This window comes from Astyanax mexicanus, chromosome 1 (genome assembly GCF_023375975.1).
Source record: "Astyanax mexicanus isolate ESR-SI-001 chromosome 1, AstMex3_surface, whole genome shotgun sequence".
NCBI classification, from domain to species: Eukaryota; Metazoa; Chordata; class Actinopteri; order Characiformes; family Acestrorhamphidae; genus Astyanax; species Astyanax mexicanus.
In genome coordinates this window covers 17,246,713-17,259,345 of record NC_064408.1, presented here as the reverse complement: position 1 = coordinate 17,259,345, position 12,633 = coordinate 17,246,713, and the positions used below count along the sequence as shown (strand labels likewise).

Genomic DNA, 12,633 nt, shown 5'->3' with positions numbered 1-12,633 from the left:
ACTCACCAAATGAGGCCTTCCTATGTGATTTTCGATTCACAACACAGATAGCTGATTCAATTAATGTCCCCTCCTTCCCTCTGCTCCAGCCCAGTTTAAAAGCAATTCTACACAGAGCTCCCTCAATGTTCCATGAAATTGGGCCAGATTGCCGCGTCGTTTAATTAATGTGATCCTTGTTGCATTGAAATGGCTTCTCATGTAATTATTTGTCTTCTTCTCCTGATGGCAATTTCATGAGGTTTCATTTTAGAGCTTTAATAAAGTTTCCTCAATGCTCAGGAAAGGTGCGGTAATTAACAATGACTGTGTGTCTAACACAAACACTCTTAACACAAACACTTCTTTCTGTGCACTGAGCTGCAGCCACATTCAGCGGCATGTGTATTTCTGATAACACCTTCTTTGAAGGGCACCTACATAGGGACTTCATAACATGTTCATAAACACTGAAAAATGTACAGTATTTATAAAGTATTATTTGAATATATAGAAGACTATGTATAAAATAAACAAGAATGTATTAGTATAACATTTATATGCGTACGTGTTAAATATAATATTCAAAATTTCATAGATACGGCGATGAATATGGAGAGGGAAATTCTGTTATTTAAAGCATGAAAAAACATTTTCAATACATAACACATCTACTTAATTCTGCTTAATCAAGGTATTATGAATTAAAAATGTTACCAATTTAGTATGAGGGCCTTTACAATCATTCAAATAACTTGTCATGTTGCTAGTAATAGCATAAGCTACTTATACATATTCATATATATATATATATATATATATATATATATATATATATATATATAACATTTCAATGATATTCTAATGTATTAAGATGCATCTGTATATATTGAATCAACTTATGTTAACTTAGCATAAAGTTTAATGCACATCAATGTGAATGAGCTAATAGATCACCTTTGTTTAAATGTATTGGATTTATTGTATAAATGTTTTATTATGTAGAATACGTATATAATGTATTACAATTCCAGTGTCTACATAGTCGTATTAATTAGGTGTACTAATCTTTAAAAGTAATGTTTAAATTAATTATGGTACTGTACTTTATATCATGTTCATATATTTAAATCAGTGACATAAAATGCTCCTAAAATTACGAATAATATTTATAAAGTATATTGCAATTATTTCTAGGAAAATATTTTGGCTGTAGTCTTTCAGTCCCAGAATGAAACTTACGCTACAGCTCCATCTGCTGGAGAAGTAGGATAGATGTTAAATTAGACACATTTCATCTGCAAGTTCATTCACAGACTTTAACAACATATGGGATTATTCATAATGAAAAGATACTTTATATTTATATAATCAACTGTTTATAACTATATTTTATCTATAAATATATAAATTTTATTTATCTGCATACTTTATCCTCCTTTCACCTTATTCTTCAGGACCCAACAGGATCACCACAGAGGCAATATGATTTGGTGGGTCATTCTTAGCACATGGTGATGGCATGCATGTTGTTTTGTGATGGGCTGGTATGAGTGCACAGTAGTTCTGTAAGTATAGAAACACAAAGTGCTCCTATATTTTCAAGAAAGCTGATAAAAATGGACAGCAAGTGAAGGAAACAAACAGGTAGGGATTGTTTTTTTGGGACTTTATATTATGGACATACTGTAGAAGTCAATTGGACCATCAACTGTTTCTAAAAATCAGTGATTATCTATGAAAACAAGTGTTTTTTTGGTTGGTGGGAAGCCACTTACACACTTTATCCAGAGCCCTAAATTTAGCACAATTAAAATGCAGGACTGAAAAAACTGGATTAAAAAACCCAGATTACAAGGACCTCGGGTCTGTGGCATCACTCAAACATTGGAAGCTTCTCGGGTTAAAAAATGTGTAAAAAAAAAAAGAAAAAAAAAGGGAATCTGTTACTTTGGCCTAAAACCACATCAGTTGTAGAATGTTACACATCTTGCTGTGTAATTTTGCTGCCATCTAGTGCCCAGAACCAGCCCTATCCACAATTTTGTCCTTGATATTAGTGTGTTCAATACATACATGTGTATAAGAAATCCTGGTTTCAATCTAAATGGACTTGAGTTACTTTTAATGTTAACTTTAACTTTTTTTAGTAAAAAAAAAAATCAAAAGGAAACTTAAACCAAGATTTAGATTTTTCTGTACATTGGTGTTTGAAGGGCATTTAGAGAAATGAGGTACAAAGCACTTAGCTTTTAGATTCATACTCAGCTAAACTAAAACACCTAGTTCATTCAAAACAACCACACCAGGAGTCATAGTATTCTATCAAAGTTGATTCTTTAATAGAAAGCAGTAAATCTGAAGATTCAACAGCTTTGGAATGCAACAGTAAAGACAAACATTTGAACTATGCCAGCTCCTCTTCTCCCTCTTCCTCGAACTCTCCCTCCTCCTCTGCTGTGGCATCCTGGTACTGCTGGTACTCTGATACCAGGTCATTCATGTTGCTCTCAGCCTCAGTGAACTCCATCTCATCCATGCCCTCCCCAGTGTACCAATGGAGAAAAGCCTTCCGCCTAAACATGGCTGTGAACTGCTCAGAGATGCGCTTGAACAGCTCTTGGATGGCCGTGCTGTTGCCAATGAATGTGGCAGCCATTTTTAGGCCACGAGGTGGGATGTCGCAGACTGCGGTCTTGACGTTGTTGGGGATCCACTCCACAAAGTAGCTGCTGTTCTTGTTCTGAACATTGAGCATCTGCTCGTCCACCTCCTTCATGGACATGCGGCCGCGGAAAACAGCAGCAACGGTGAGGTAGCGGCCGTGGCGAGGGTCGCAGGCCGCCATCATGTTTTTGGCGTCGAACATTTGCTGAGTGAGCTCGGGAACAGTGAGGGCACGGTACTGCTGGCTTCCCCTGCTGGTGAGGGGCGCAAAGCCTGGCATGAAAAAGTGCAGTCGCGGGAATGGCACCATGTTGACAGCCAGTTTTCGAAGGTCAGCGTTGAGTTGGCCTGGAAATCTCAAACAAGTGGTCACACCACTCATGGTGGCGGAGACCAGATGGTTGAGATCTCCATACGTGGGCGTGGTCAGCTTGAGCGTACGGAAACAAATGTCATACAGGGCTTCGTTGTCGATGCAATATGTCTCATCCGTGTTTTCCACCAGCTGGTGAACCGACAGGGTGGCATTATACGGCTCGACTACAGTGTCTGAGACTTTGGGGGAAGGCACCACACTGAAGGTGTTCATGATGCGGTCAGGATACTCCTCACGAATCTTGCTGATAAGAAGGGTTCCCATGCCAGAGCCAGTGCCTCCACCTAAGGAGTGAGTGAGCTGGAAACCTTGCAGGCAGTCACAACTTTCAGCTTCCTTGCGCACAACATCCAAAACTGAGTCCACCAGCTCTGCTCCTTCTGTGTAATGGCCTTTGGCCCAGTTGTTTCCAGCCCCACTCTGACCTGGGGTAACAAGCATGACAGTTAGGATGGGTTCATACTAAGAATCGTAACATCTGTAGAGAATCCATTCCCATTGGACACTGTTCCTTAAAGGGTATATTTTACATTTTTTTTCCAAAAAACAAATGTGCAATATGTGTTTGTCAACATGACTTGTATTATATATCGATTGTGGTGGAGACTGCCTACACATTTTGCATCAAAGTCATGAATGGACTTAACATAAGTTGAATATTGTTTTCACAGCAGTTACTGAATACTTTATAGTAGCTAAAAATACAATCATTACTGTATAGGATTAAATTAGTTAGGGTATAAAGGTTTAGATACACACCAAAGACAAAGTTGTCTGGTCTAAACACCTGCCCAAAAGGCCCCGATCTAACGGAGTCCATTGTTCCAGGCTCCAGGTCCACGAGTACAGCCCGGGGGACATATTTTCCACCTGTTGCAGCACAGTTTACATTAAAACCATTTAAAACAAATAATTAAAACATGTCCAATGTGCTTCAGTTATTTACATAAAGAAGCTGAGTTTACCAGTGGCTTCATTGTAGTAGACGTTAATTCGTTCTAGTTGTAGGTCACTGTCACCATGGTAGGCACCGGTCGGATCAATTCCGTGCTCATCGCTGATAACCTCCCAAAACTGTATTGAATAAAACTTAGTATTAACTATTGAAACAGTGTCAGCATTTCATTACACAAAGTCAAACCAATGGAGAGCCTACAAAATATTTCATGTTCTAAACTTAGCAACACTAAAATTTGCAATTATCAATACACTAATCTGCTGAAAGGTTGAACCTGTGATCCAAGAGAATAGAAATACTTTAAGTATGGGTTTGTTTCCCACATCCTATTGAAACATATACTATGTAAAAAGTATATTATTCATCATATATTTTGTTTGCCTGCTTTCCTGAACATGCCTTGCAGGTCTGTATTAAACAAAATTTAAATTTTCATTAGACAATTTATTTTGATATAAAGTAGGGCTGCTACTAAATTATTTTGGTAGTTGACTGATCTCAAATATTTATCACTGATGCCATTTATTATAAAATTTTGTTCTCTCCACCCTCGGGAATACTATTATTTTCAACTGCTCCATTAAGGTCAGTGTAACATTTAACAGCTCATTTTGTCTGACTGTTTAAGGCTAAATGCAAAAATAGAAAATTAGGTGGAGAACTTTTTCTTAATTTTTCCCCCCCATTTTAGCGTAAAGAAGAAATGTGCTTTTGTTAATTTTTGTCCAATTTTCCATGTTTTACAAGGTTTACACTGCTGCTGCTTACATCTGCTCATTATATCTGAATTTTAGGGGGAAAAAAAAATAAATATTATTATTATTTTTATTATATAATATAATATATTTCATACTCAATCTCAATTCTCTATTTTCCAACTAAAAATTTTGCTAAGCTCAAACGGTCAGAAATTGTTAGTGCAATATTACACTGACCAGTTAAATAAATAAATACCGCACAACAATGTTAATTAACTAGGTACATAATACTAGTTATATTAAGCCACGTTTTTTTTGCAATTCTCTAATGTTTTATTCCTGCATAATGTAACAAAATTTTCCCATCTAAAAAATAAATAATAAAATAAGCCCCAAACGGTCCGAAATATTTAACGTTACTGAAACCTTACACTGACCAGTTAAATAAATAAATACCGCACAATGTTACTTAATTAGGTACATAATGCAAATCATATTAGCCCACGTTAAACAGTCTTGATAAGTTTCAATTGGGAAGAAAAAAAATCTCATTTGGATCACACAGTTAACTACTAACTTAATTATTTTTACCAGTAAAGTAAAGTATTTATGAAGAGTAATAATAACCTAGTTAAGATAGGTGTGAGAGATTTGAAGTTCCTAATGTTGTTTTAGCAGCTTAGTTAACTAAGTTACATTATGCAACAATGCTTAAGCTTTTCAGGTAAAACATCTCCCCTAACCAAGCTTATCTATCTAACTAACTAACTAACTGGGTGATTCTCATGAAGCTGCAGGGAACATGTCCATGACAATTTTTTTTAAATCAATACTTAATTCATAAAAACTCTGATATTGTGTGTAAAGTGAATAGGGAGTACTGTATGGATCAATTGTTTTCATCATCATATAAAATTATTTTTATATAAATTAAAAAAAAAAAAAAAAAAAAAAAAAAAAAAAAAAAATAATAATAATAATAAATATATATATATATATATATATATATATATATATATATATATATATATATATAAATATTTATCATTTTTGGTAATTATAAATATATATATATAGATGATGGTTGTAATTATAATTTTTTTCGTGTGATTTTTACTTTCTGATGGAAAAAGTAGCTTACATGCAGGTGGATTTTCCACTATTTATGTAGTACATAACAGTCTACTATTTACTATAAAAAAAAATAATAAAAAAAAGTATATATATATATAACAATGTCATTGATGTTTATACTCTTTTGATTAGTCTAATGATTATATTCATTTTTTGAAGACTGACAGAGATTGAACGCAAGAAGGCAGCAGCCAAGGCTAGAGTTTCTTGAGATTTGCTTGTTTTTCTGGTTCCATGGTTTGTTATACAATTGCCTTAACCCTTGTTTGGTGTTCATATTTTTGCTACTCGTTTACTTTGTTACTTTAATTTAGCAAAATTAAGCAATTTTACATTAAAATGCTTTACACATGCTTGCTTCACATAAATTGCAAGCAATATAAACAGCTTACATGGTTAATATTTGCCCTTTTCCTTTCTTATGTTACATTTCTTTCAAAAAGTGCTACTCTTTTTTATTAGTTTTTAAATAAAATGTAAAAGAAAATGAATTAAACTCAAGATATGAGAAGAAAATTTGTTTAGTTTCAAATTTACAAATGTAAATGTGTGTACAGTGTGTGTTTATCAAAAATGTGTTTTTATGTATGTTTTTCACAAAAAAATTAGCCAATGCCAATGAGTTTGAGTTAGAAAAAATATTTGTTTTCAGTTTCATTTGATGAAAAATGAAAACGGGTCCCACAGACCCGAACACCACACAAGGGTTAACTAAGTTTCATTACCGTTACATTTATTCTCATTACCGTTTAATTGTGTTCTCATTACGGTTGGGGATCTAAAATGTTAATTTTTTTTAAATGTTTCACATCTTATCATAACTTTCCTTCATTTTATTATAGTATATAGTATATCCCTCACCTGTTGTCCACATGAGTTTTTGATCAAACATATTCTAAAATAATTTCCATTAATTAAAAAATTAAAAGATATTTTACAAATGTTGTATCGGTAATGAGAGTTGCTTAACTATAAATAAATAAATAAAAAAGATCAAAGTAACTGTCAAGGACTGTGCTGTTAAGTTGATGGAATTTGTTGTGGAAATATGAAATTAATCATCAAAAAAAGTTTTGAACCGTTGATCTAGCTTCGTCATTTACTGTAACGGTAATGAGAATTATTCTGGATCATATCAGATTCAAATGATAATAAAATTCTATTTAAAAAAATATATGAAAAAATAATCAATATAGTAAAATACACATTCTATTTTAGCTTCTCAACTTGAAAAAATGCTGCAATGAGGTGAAAAACTTTATGTTAATGTGAAGGTCTTCGTGAGAATCACCCAACTAACTGTTGACACTTGTTATAGTTTATAAAGGAAAATACAGCAGTTAAAAACAGACCACTAAACACTGGTTTAGTTAGACAGTTAGCAATATTTTTAAATAAATTAAGCTAAACTATATAAAGTATTTCGGTGCTAAAGCATTAACACGTGCTTAGAAAATAACAATTATAACTTTAGCTAGATAATAGGTAAGTTAAATAAAATAGCTAGCTAACTAGGGTATAGTTAATTAGCAACGATAAGCTAACTAGCTAGTTAGGTTAGCTAACGTTAAGTTTACGCAATTAACTTAACGAGAAGCGCAGCAAACGTTCAAATTACCCCCAAAAAAACCATTTCTGATGTTCCTAAATAAGTTTCTTCTTTTTACACTTACTTTGGCACCGATCTGGTTCCCACACTGACCAGCCTGTAGGTGAACAATCTCCCTCATCGTGAATTATCTCCTAAAAACTCGCTCAATCAGGTAAACTAACACCGTCTCCACAGGTGCTCCCGTTGCTGCCGCCGGCAACTCTGAACTCCAACCGTCACTTCACAAGTTTTATATTCAGCGCAACCTTCAGCTCTAAAAACGATTGGCTAGCTCACACGTCAATCATTATTTGCCTCATTCTGATTGGTGCACGGAAACAGCCTTGACGGTATCTACGATTTTGATTGGCTGTGAGCGATTGTATACCGTTACTAATGGCTGCGACCTGTCGGAGCCTAGAGACCCTTTTGTATTGTGGTAACTAGATACACTCACACAGAATAAACCGGCTTTTATCCCGGGTTAAAAAGGGTGTAGCATGTTTGGACTTGTTCTCTCTATTGTAGGATTTATTTCACACCGACAGCATTGTACACCTGTATCACCCTGACCCATATTTTTACATATAAGCCACAGTTTAATTGTAGGTTATAGTTATCATACCATCCCAGCTGGCATAGCAAGGCATTTTCATGTTGAATCAATGTTGATGTTATGGTTATATCAAACATTGGATTTGGAGTTGATTTTGAAAAGTGAATCAGTGTTTCAATGTCATACGTTCAACCAATAATAAACCATAGCTCACATCCAGGATGCTCAATATTGAATGAAATAAGGGAAAAAAGGAAAAAACTGTATAGCATGATTAAAAATTAACAATTTTATTTTTATTCTCTCTCTCTCTTTAAATATACAGCTCTGGAAAAAAGAGAACACTTAAAAATGATGAGTTGATGATTTTACCAAACTGACAACCTCTAATCAAGAGGAAGATGGTTGATCACAAGCCATCAAACCAAGCTAAACTGCTTGAATTTATCCAAAAGCAGTGTGTAAGACTGGTGGAGGAGAACATGCCAAGATGCATGTTCTTTTGCAAATCTTTTTTCTTATTTCAGATATTTCTCATTTTCTACAAATGAATGCTCTAAATGACATTATTTTTATTTGGAATTTGGGAGAATTTTTTTTCCGTAGTTTATAGAATAAAACAACAATGTTCATTTTACTCAAACATGTAACCTATAAATAGCAAAATCAGAGAAACTGATTCAGAAACTGAAATGGTCCCTCTTTTTTTCCAGAGTTGTATATATATATATACAACTATGTACATTTGCTAAATGTATGCTAAAAACGAATTCCTGTTACTTTCATTCCTGTTCCAAAACATAAAAAATAACAAGCGTGAGTGCCAGTAACAGGAATGAGCGCCAGTAACAGGAATGAACGCCAGTAACAGGAATGAGTGCCAGTAACAGGAATGAGTGCCAGTAACAAGAGTGAGTTCCAGTAATAGGAGTGAGTATTTTCCCCTGGTTTATTGATTTATTAATGTGAATATTCCCCAAATACAGTACATTTACCGTAAATACATCTGCTTTTAAAGAAATTGTGACTTTTGATCATTCACAAGCATTATGCACTCTCACACTCCCACACGATTTTTAATACATCCTCATTAATTCAAGAGTGGTTGGCCCTTGTGGGTGTGTATTCATGTATGTGTGCATGTTCCAGGTGTCCTCAACACAAGTGTGTTGCTAGGAGCTGATGTATTATTCATATGTGATGACAGGTTGTCTAAAGCAGGACCTGGTGGGTTGCTGGGCTCAGATGTAAGCTGAGCTAAAGCAGGATAAGAATAGAGATGGCAGAAAATGCTGGGTTCTAAAGTATTAGCCTTTTTGATCCGCTTTACGTTTTGTTTTAGGCCTGTACTACTGTTACAACAGCACAGTGCACAAAATTTTACTATTGCTACCATTAAATTACAAAAGCATTTAATGCAAAAACACTGTTATAATAAAATGCTTTCATTATTTCATATTAGGGGTGTTACAGTGCATGCATTTGTACCCAAATGTCACCATATGGACATCGTAAATTGGGGCATGTGATTAAGGCTGCACGATATTGGAAAAAAAAGTAGCGTTTTTTGTTGTTCTGCAATAAATATTTCAATATTAAAATAAAATCACATAATTTGCAAGATCTTAATAATGTAATCCGTGAATCACTTAGTAAAGTAAAAAAAAAAAATAGATATAATTGGTAATCTGATAGATTTCCATGCATGCCACATGAGAACAGTCAGTTTTTTTTTTTTTTATGTATTTAACATTGCACAAAACATTCCACATCTTGCAGTTGGACTGTGGTGCTTGTGTATAGTGCAATATTGATTCTATACATTGACAATATATCACATAAAATCACAAAGTAAAGCACAGTATGCTTAGTGAACATAAAACAATTTTCACAAGCTCAAGGTACACCTGAAATTAAGTTTAAATTAGCATGCTATTGTAGTTTTTATGGTCATTTTTTGTCACTTTTCTAGTCTTTGTTAAGACCCTTTTTCCTTTATTTCTCACTTTCAAGGCTGCACATTAACAGTGAGGCCAATCAGTAGCACCACAGGGACCATTAGATCAAATAGACCATATTATATTCAAATAACCGAAAATAAAAATGCTCCACACTGCTCTCACTTTTAAACTCAGGTGTGAAAAGGACTTTGGGTGTAGTAAAACCTGATATGTCGTACTAACCATCCAATATTTGGGGCAAAGTTTTAGAATAATTAAGACGGGCCCAGAGATTTACTTACGCTATGGGATGTAAACAGTGGCTTTTGATAAACGTCTTGTACAGTCTTAAAGTTCAAAATACCTAGTTCTAAATGTCAGGGTTCTCAGAATTCTACCAATGAAGTGTGGAGCTACTTTGAGACTGGATAACATTGGAAAAAGGGATTTACCTGCAGGGGCAAGATATGCCCCGTCTCACTCATTCTAAAGCCTGTTTGGGCAAAGTACACAAAATACTGGATCTCAGAAAGCTGGGGGAGAGCGGAGGTTTTTTTCAGAATGTTTTTTTGCACGTTTTAATACACGCATTTCACCCTGGGTTTCTCTTTTAAGACGTTAACTACCGTTATGAAAGCCATGCAGTGAGATATAAAGTATCAGAACTTGGCCACTGGTGTGTTCACTCTTTTTGAATTGATGGAAGCCCCTTTGGCAACAGGATATCAGGACTTGTATGTCAATGCATGTGTAGCCAACAGCTGCAAAACTGTTGCTCAGTGAATGTTCAATTATTAAAATGTAGAGCAAGGTATTGGCTTACGCAGGCCACACACACACACACACACACACAAAACCTTAAACACACATAGCAGGGGAAATGAGTGATAAACACACTACCATGTGTGGCTGAGTATATGAAACTTGTAATGTTGCCATTCCTTCTTACAACACTTTTAACACCAAGACGTCTTAGCACCAAGGATACCACATGATGAAGTCCCGTTCTTCCTAAAAACATATCATAAAGTGTGCAACAGTGTGAGTTAATTCTTTACAAATTCTGCAGTATTACTGGGGGCAGCTCATGACTGTAGGCAGGTCAGTCCAGTACCTGTGCTTTCCTTTTCCTCAGACTTGCTTTTGTAATGTGTGCAGCATGCGCTTTTTTCATAGGTTCTGAAAAAGACGTGGTCTCAAAGGCAGCATGTGTTGAACGTAATGAATTTTTCTGCATTAATGCTGCATCACAGAAGTTTAGTGACACAAGCCCTGGCTTGGCGTGAATGGTCCTTTTCATCTGAAATACTTGATATTAGATACTAGATTGGTCTGAGCACAAAATTTAGCTTTGACTTTCCACTGTGTGAGGGTCTATACTTGCTCCTCAAAGGCCTCTTTACTTTTTGTGGATTCTACTTCTGTACCAAATTAAGATTACAGTCACCTGTTGGACTTTTACATTTTAAATTTTAGAGTTTTAAATCACATGATTATTTAGTGTTTTGACTTTGATTGTCACTGTCGCAACTCTTTTAGAATGTGTTGCAGGCCTGACATGGATGTATATAAGCATTAAATAATATTAACAACATGAAGCTGTGTGTAGTGTACATTCTTATTTAATTTTTTTTCTTTACGCATATAGCTTACCTTTGTTATCATGGTGTATTTGTATTTCATTTTATTATTACCATTATTTTCTTTCTACCGCCTTGAATACCTAATTGTGAGCATGTCAATGTTTTTGTCTATCCTGTTTAAGACAAAAATAAAAATTGATAAAATAATGGAATATCTTAATGTTTTACTGTCTACAACTTACAGTAAATGAATCAAACACATACTTTTTAACATTTAAAATATAAACACAAAAAGTGTGCTCTTTCTTTTGCTTTTTTTGTGGTCTCTTGTACTAGCTAATTATTATTTTATTACTCTCTATACAATGAGATGAAAACTCAATACACAATAATACTAATAAGAGATTGCATCATGATCTATGACCTTGGAAGTTATTTTAGTATGATTCAAAATCACATCTACTGTCTAATGCTTTATTTCTACTAGATTTTGGAGCATTTCTGTGAAGATTTAATTGCATTTAATTGCCCCATTCTGAAACACTGATGCATATTTAAACACTACTATTGCCACTAGATATACTACATATCAATGAAAGATAGTTAATCCATATGGACAAAAGTATTGCGGCACCTGTTCGAGAGGTTATCCTGCTTTTGTTGGAGGAACAGGGCTTCTAGAATTTGGAGCATTACTGTGAGGATTTCATTGCATTCACCCAAACAGCGTTAGTGAGTTCAGGATTTATATGTTTTGCATTTATAAATAGTCTTATTCAGGTAAATCAATGCATATTTTCCCCACTACTATTACCAGATATCCATGCACTGTTGGACGTTACATTCCTTCAGCTAGAAGTGGATAAAGAAGCTCAGGGCTTATTTTATCATCAGAGCTCTACACTCTACAGAGCTCATATAGCGGTGCTGCTGAATTCGCCTGACCCTGTTTTTCGTTGCCTGGCTGGCGCTGGAGATCCCGCGAGGGAAGCTAACCTGAATGGAACAAAATCCCCCACCACCACTGAGACAACAAAGCAGCTCTATAGTAACAGTCACTGCATCTACAGCACTATAGAAACAGTACACACAGCGGCTCAAGAACACACAATCCCACAGTGTATCATTCATCATGATCCTGCTCTCCATTT

General features: G+C 34.8%; 1 protein-coding gene across 1 annotated transcript; it reads right to left on the bottom strand.

Moving 5' to 3' along the window:
• Positions 1-2,299: 2,299 nt before the first annotated feature.
• Positions 2,300-7,645, bottom strand: zgc:55461 (beta-tubulin family protein). The gene is made up of 4 exons (XM_007256974.4): positions 7,486-7,645; positions 3,988-4,096; positions 3,782-3,892; positions 2,300-3,447 (listed from the first exon to the last, which is right to left on the bottom strand). The coding sequence occupies exons 1-4, from the start codon at positions 7,540-7,542 to the stop codon at positions 2,387-2,389; spliced, it is 1,338 nt and encodes a 445-aa protein (XP_007257036.1). The 5' UTR covers positions 7,543-7,645; the 3' UTR covers positions 2,300-2,386.
• Positions 7,646-12,633: the final 4,988 nt, after the last annotated feature.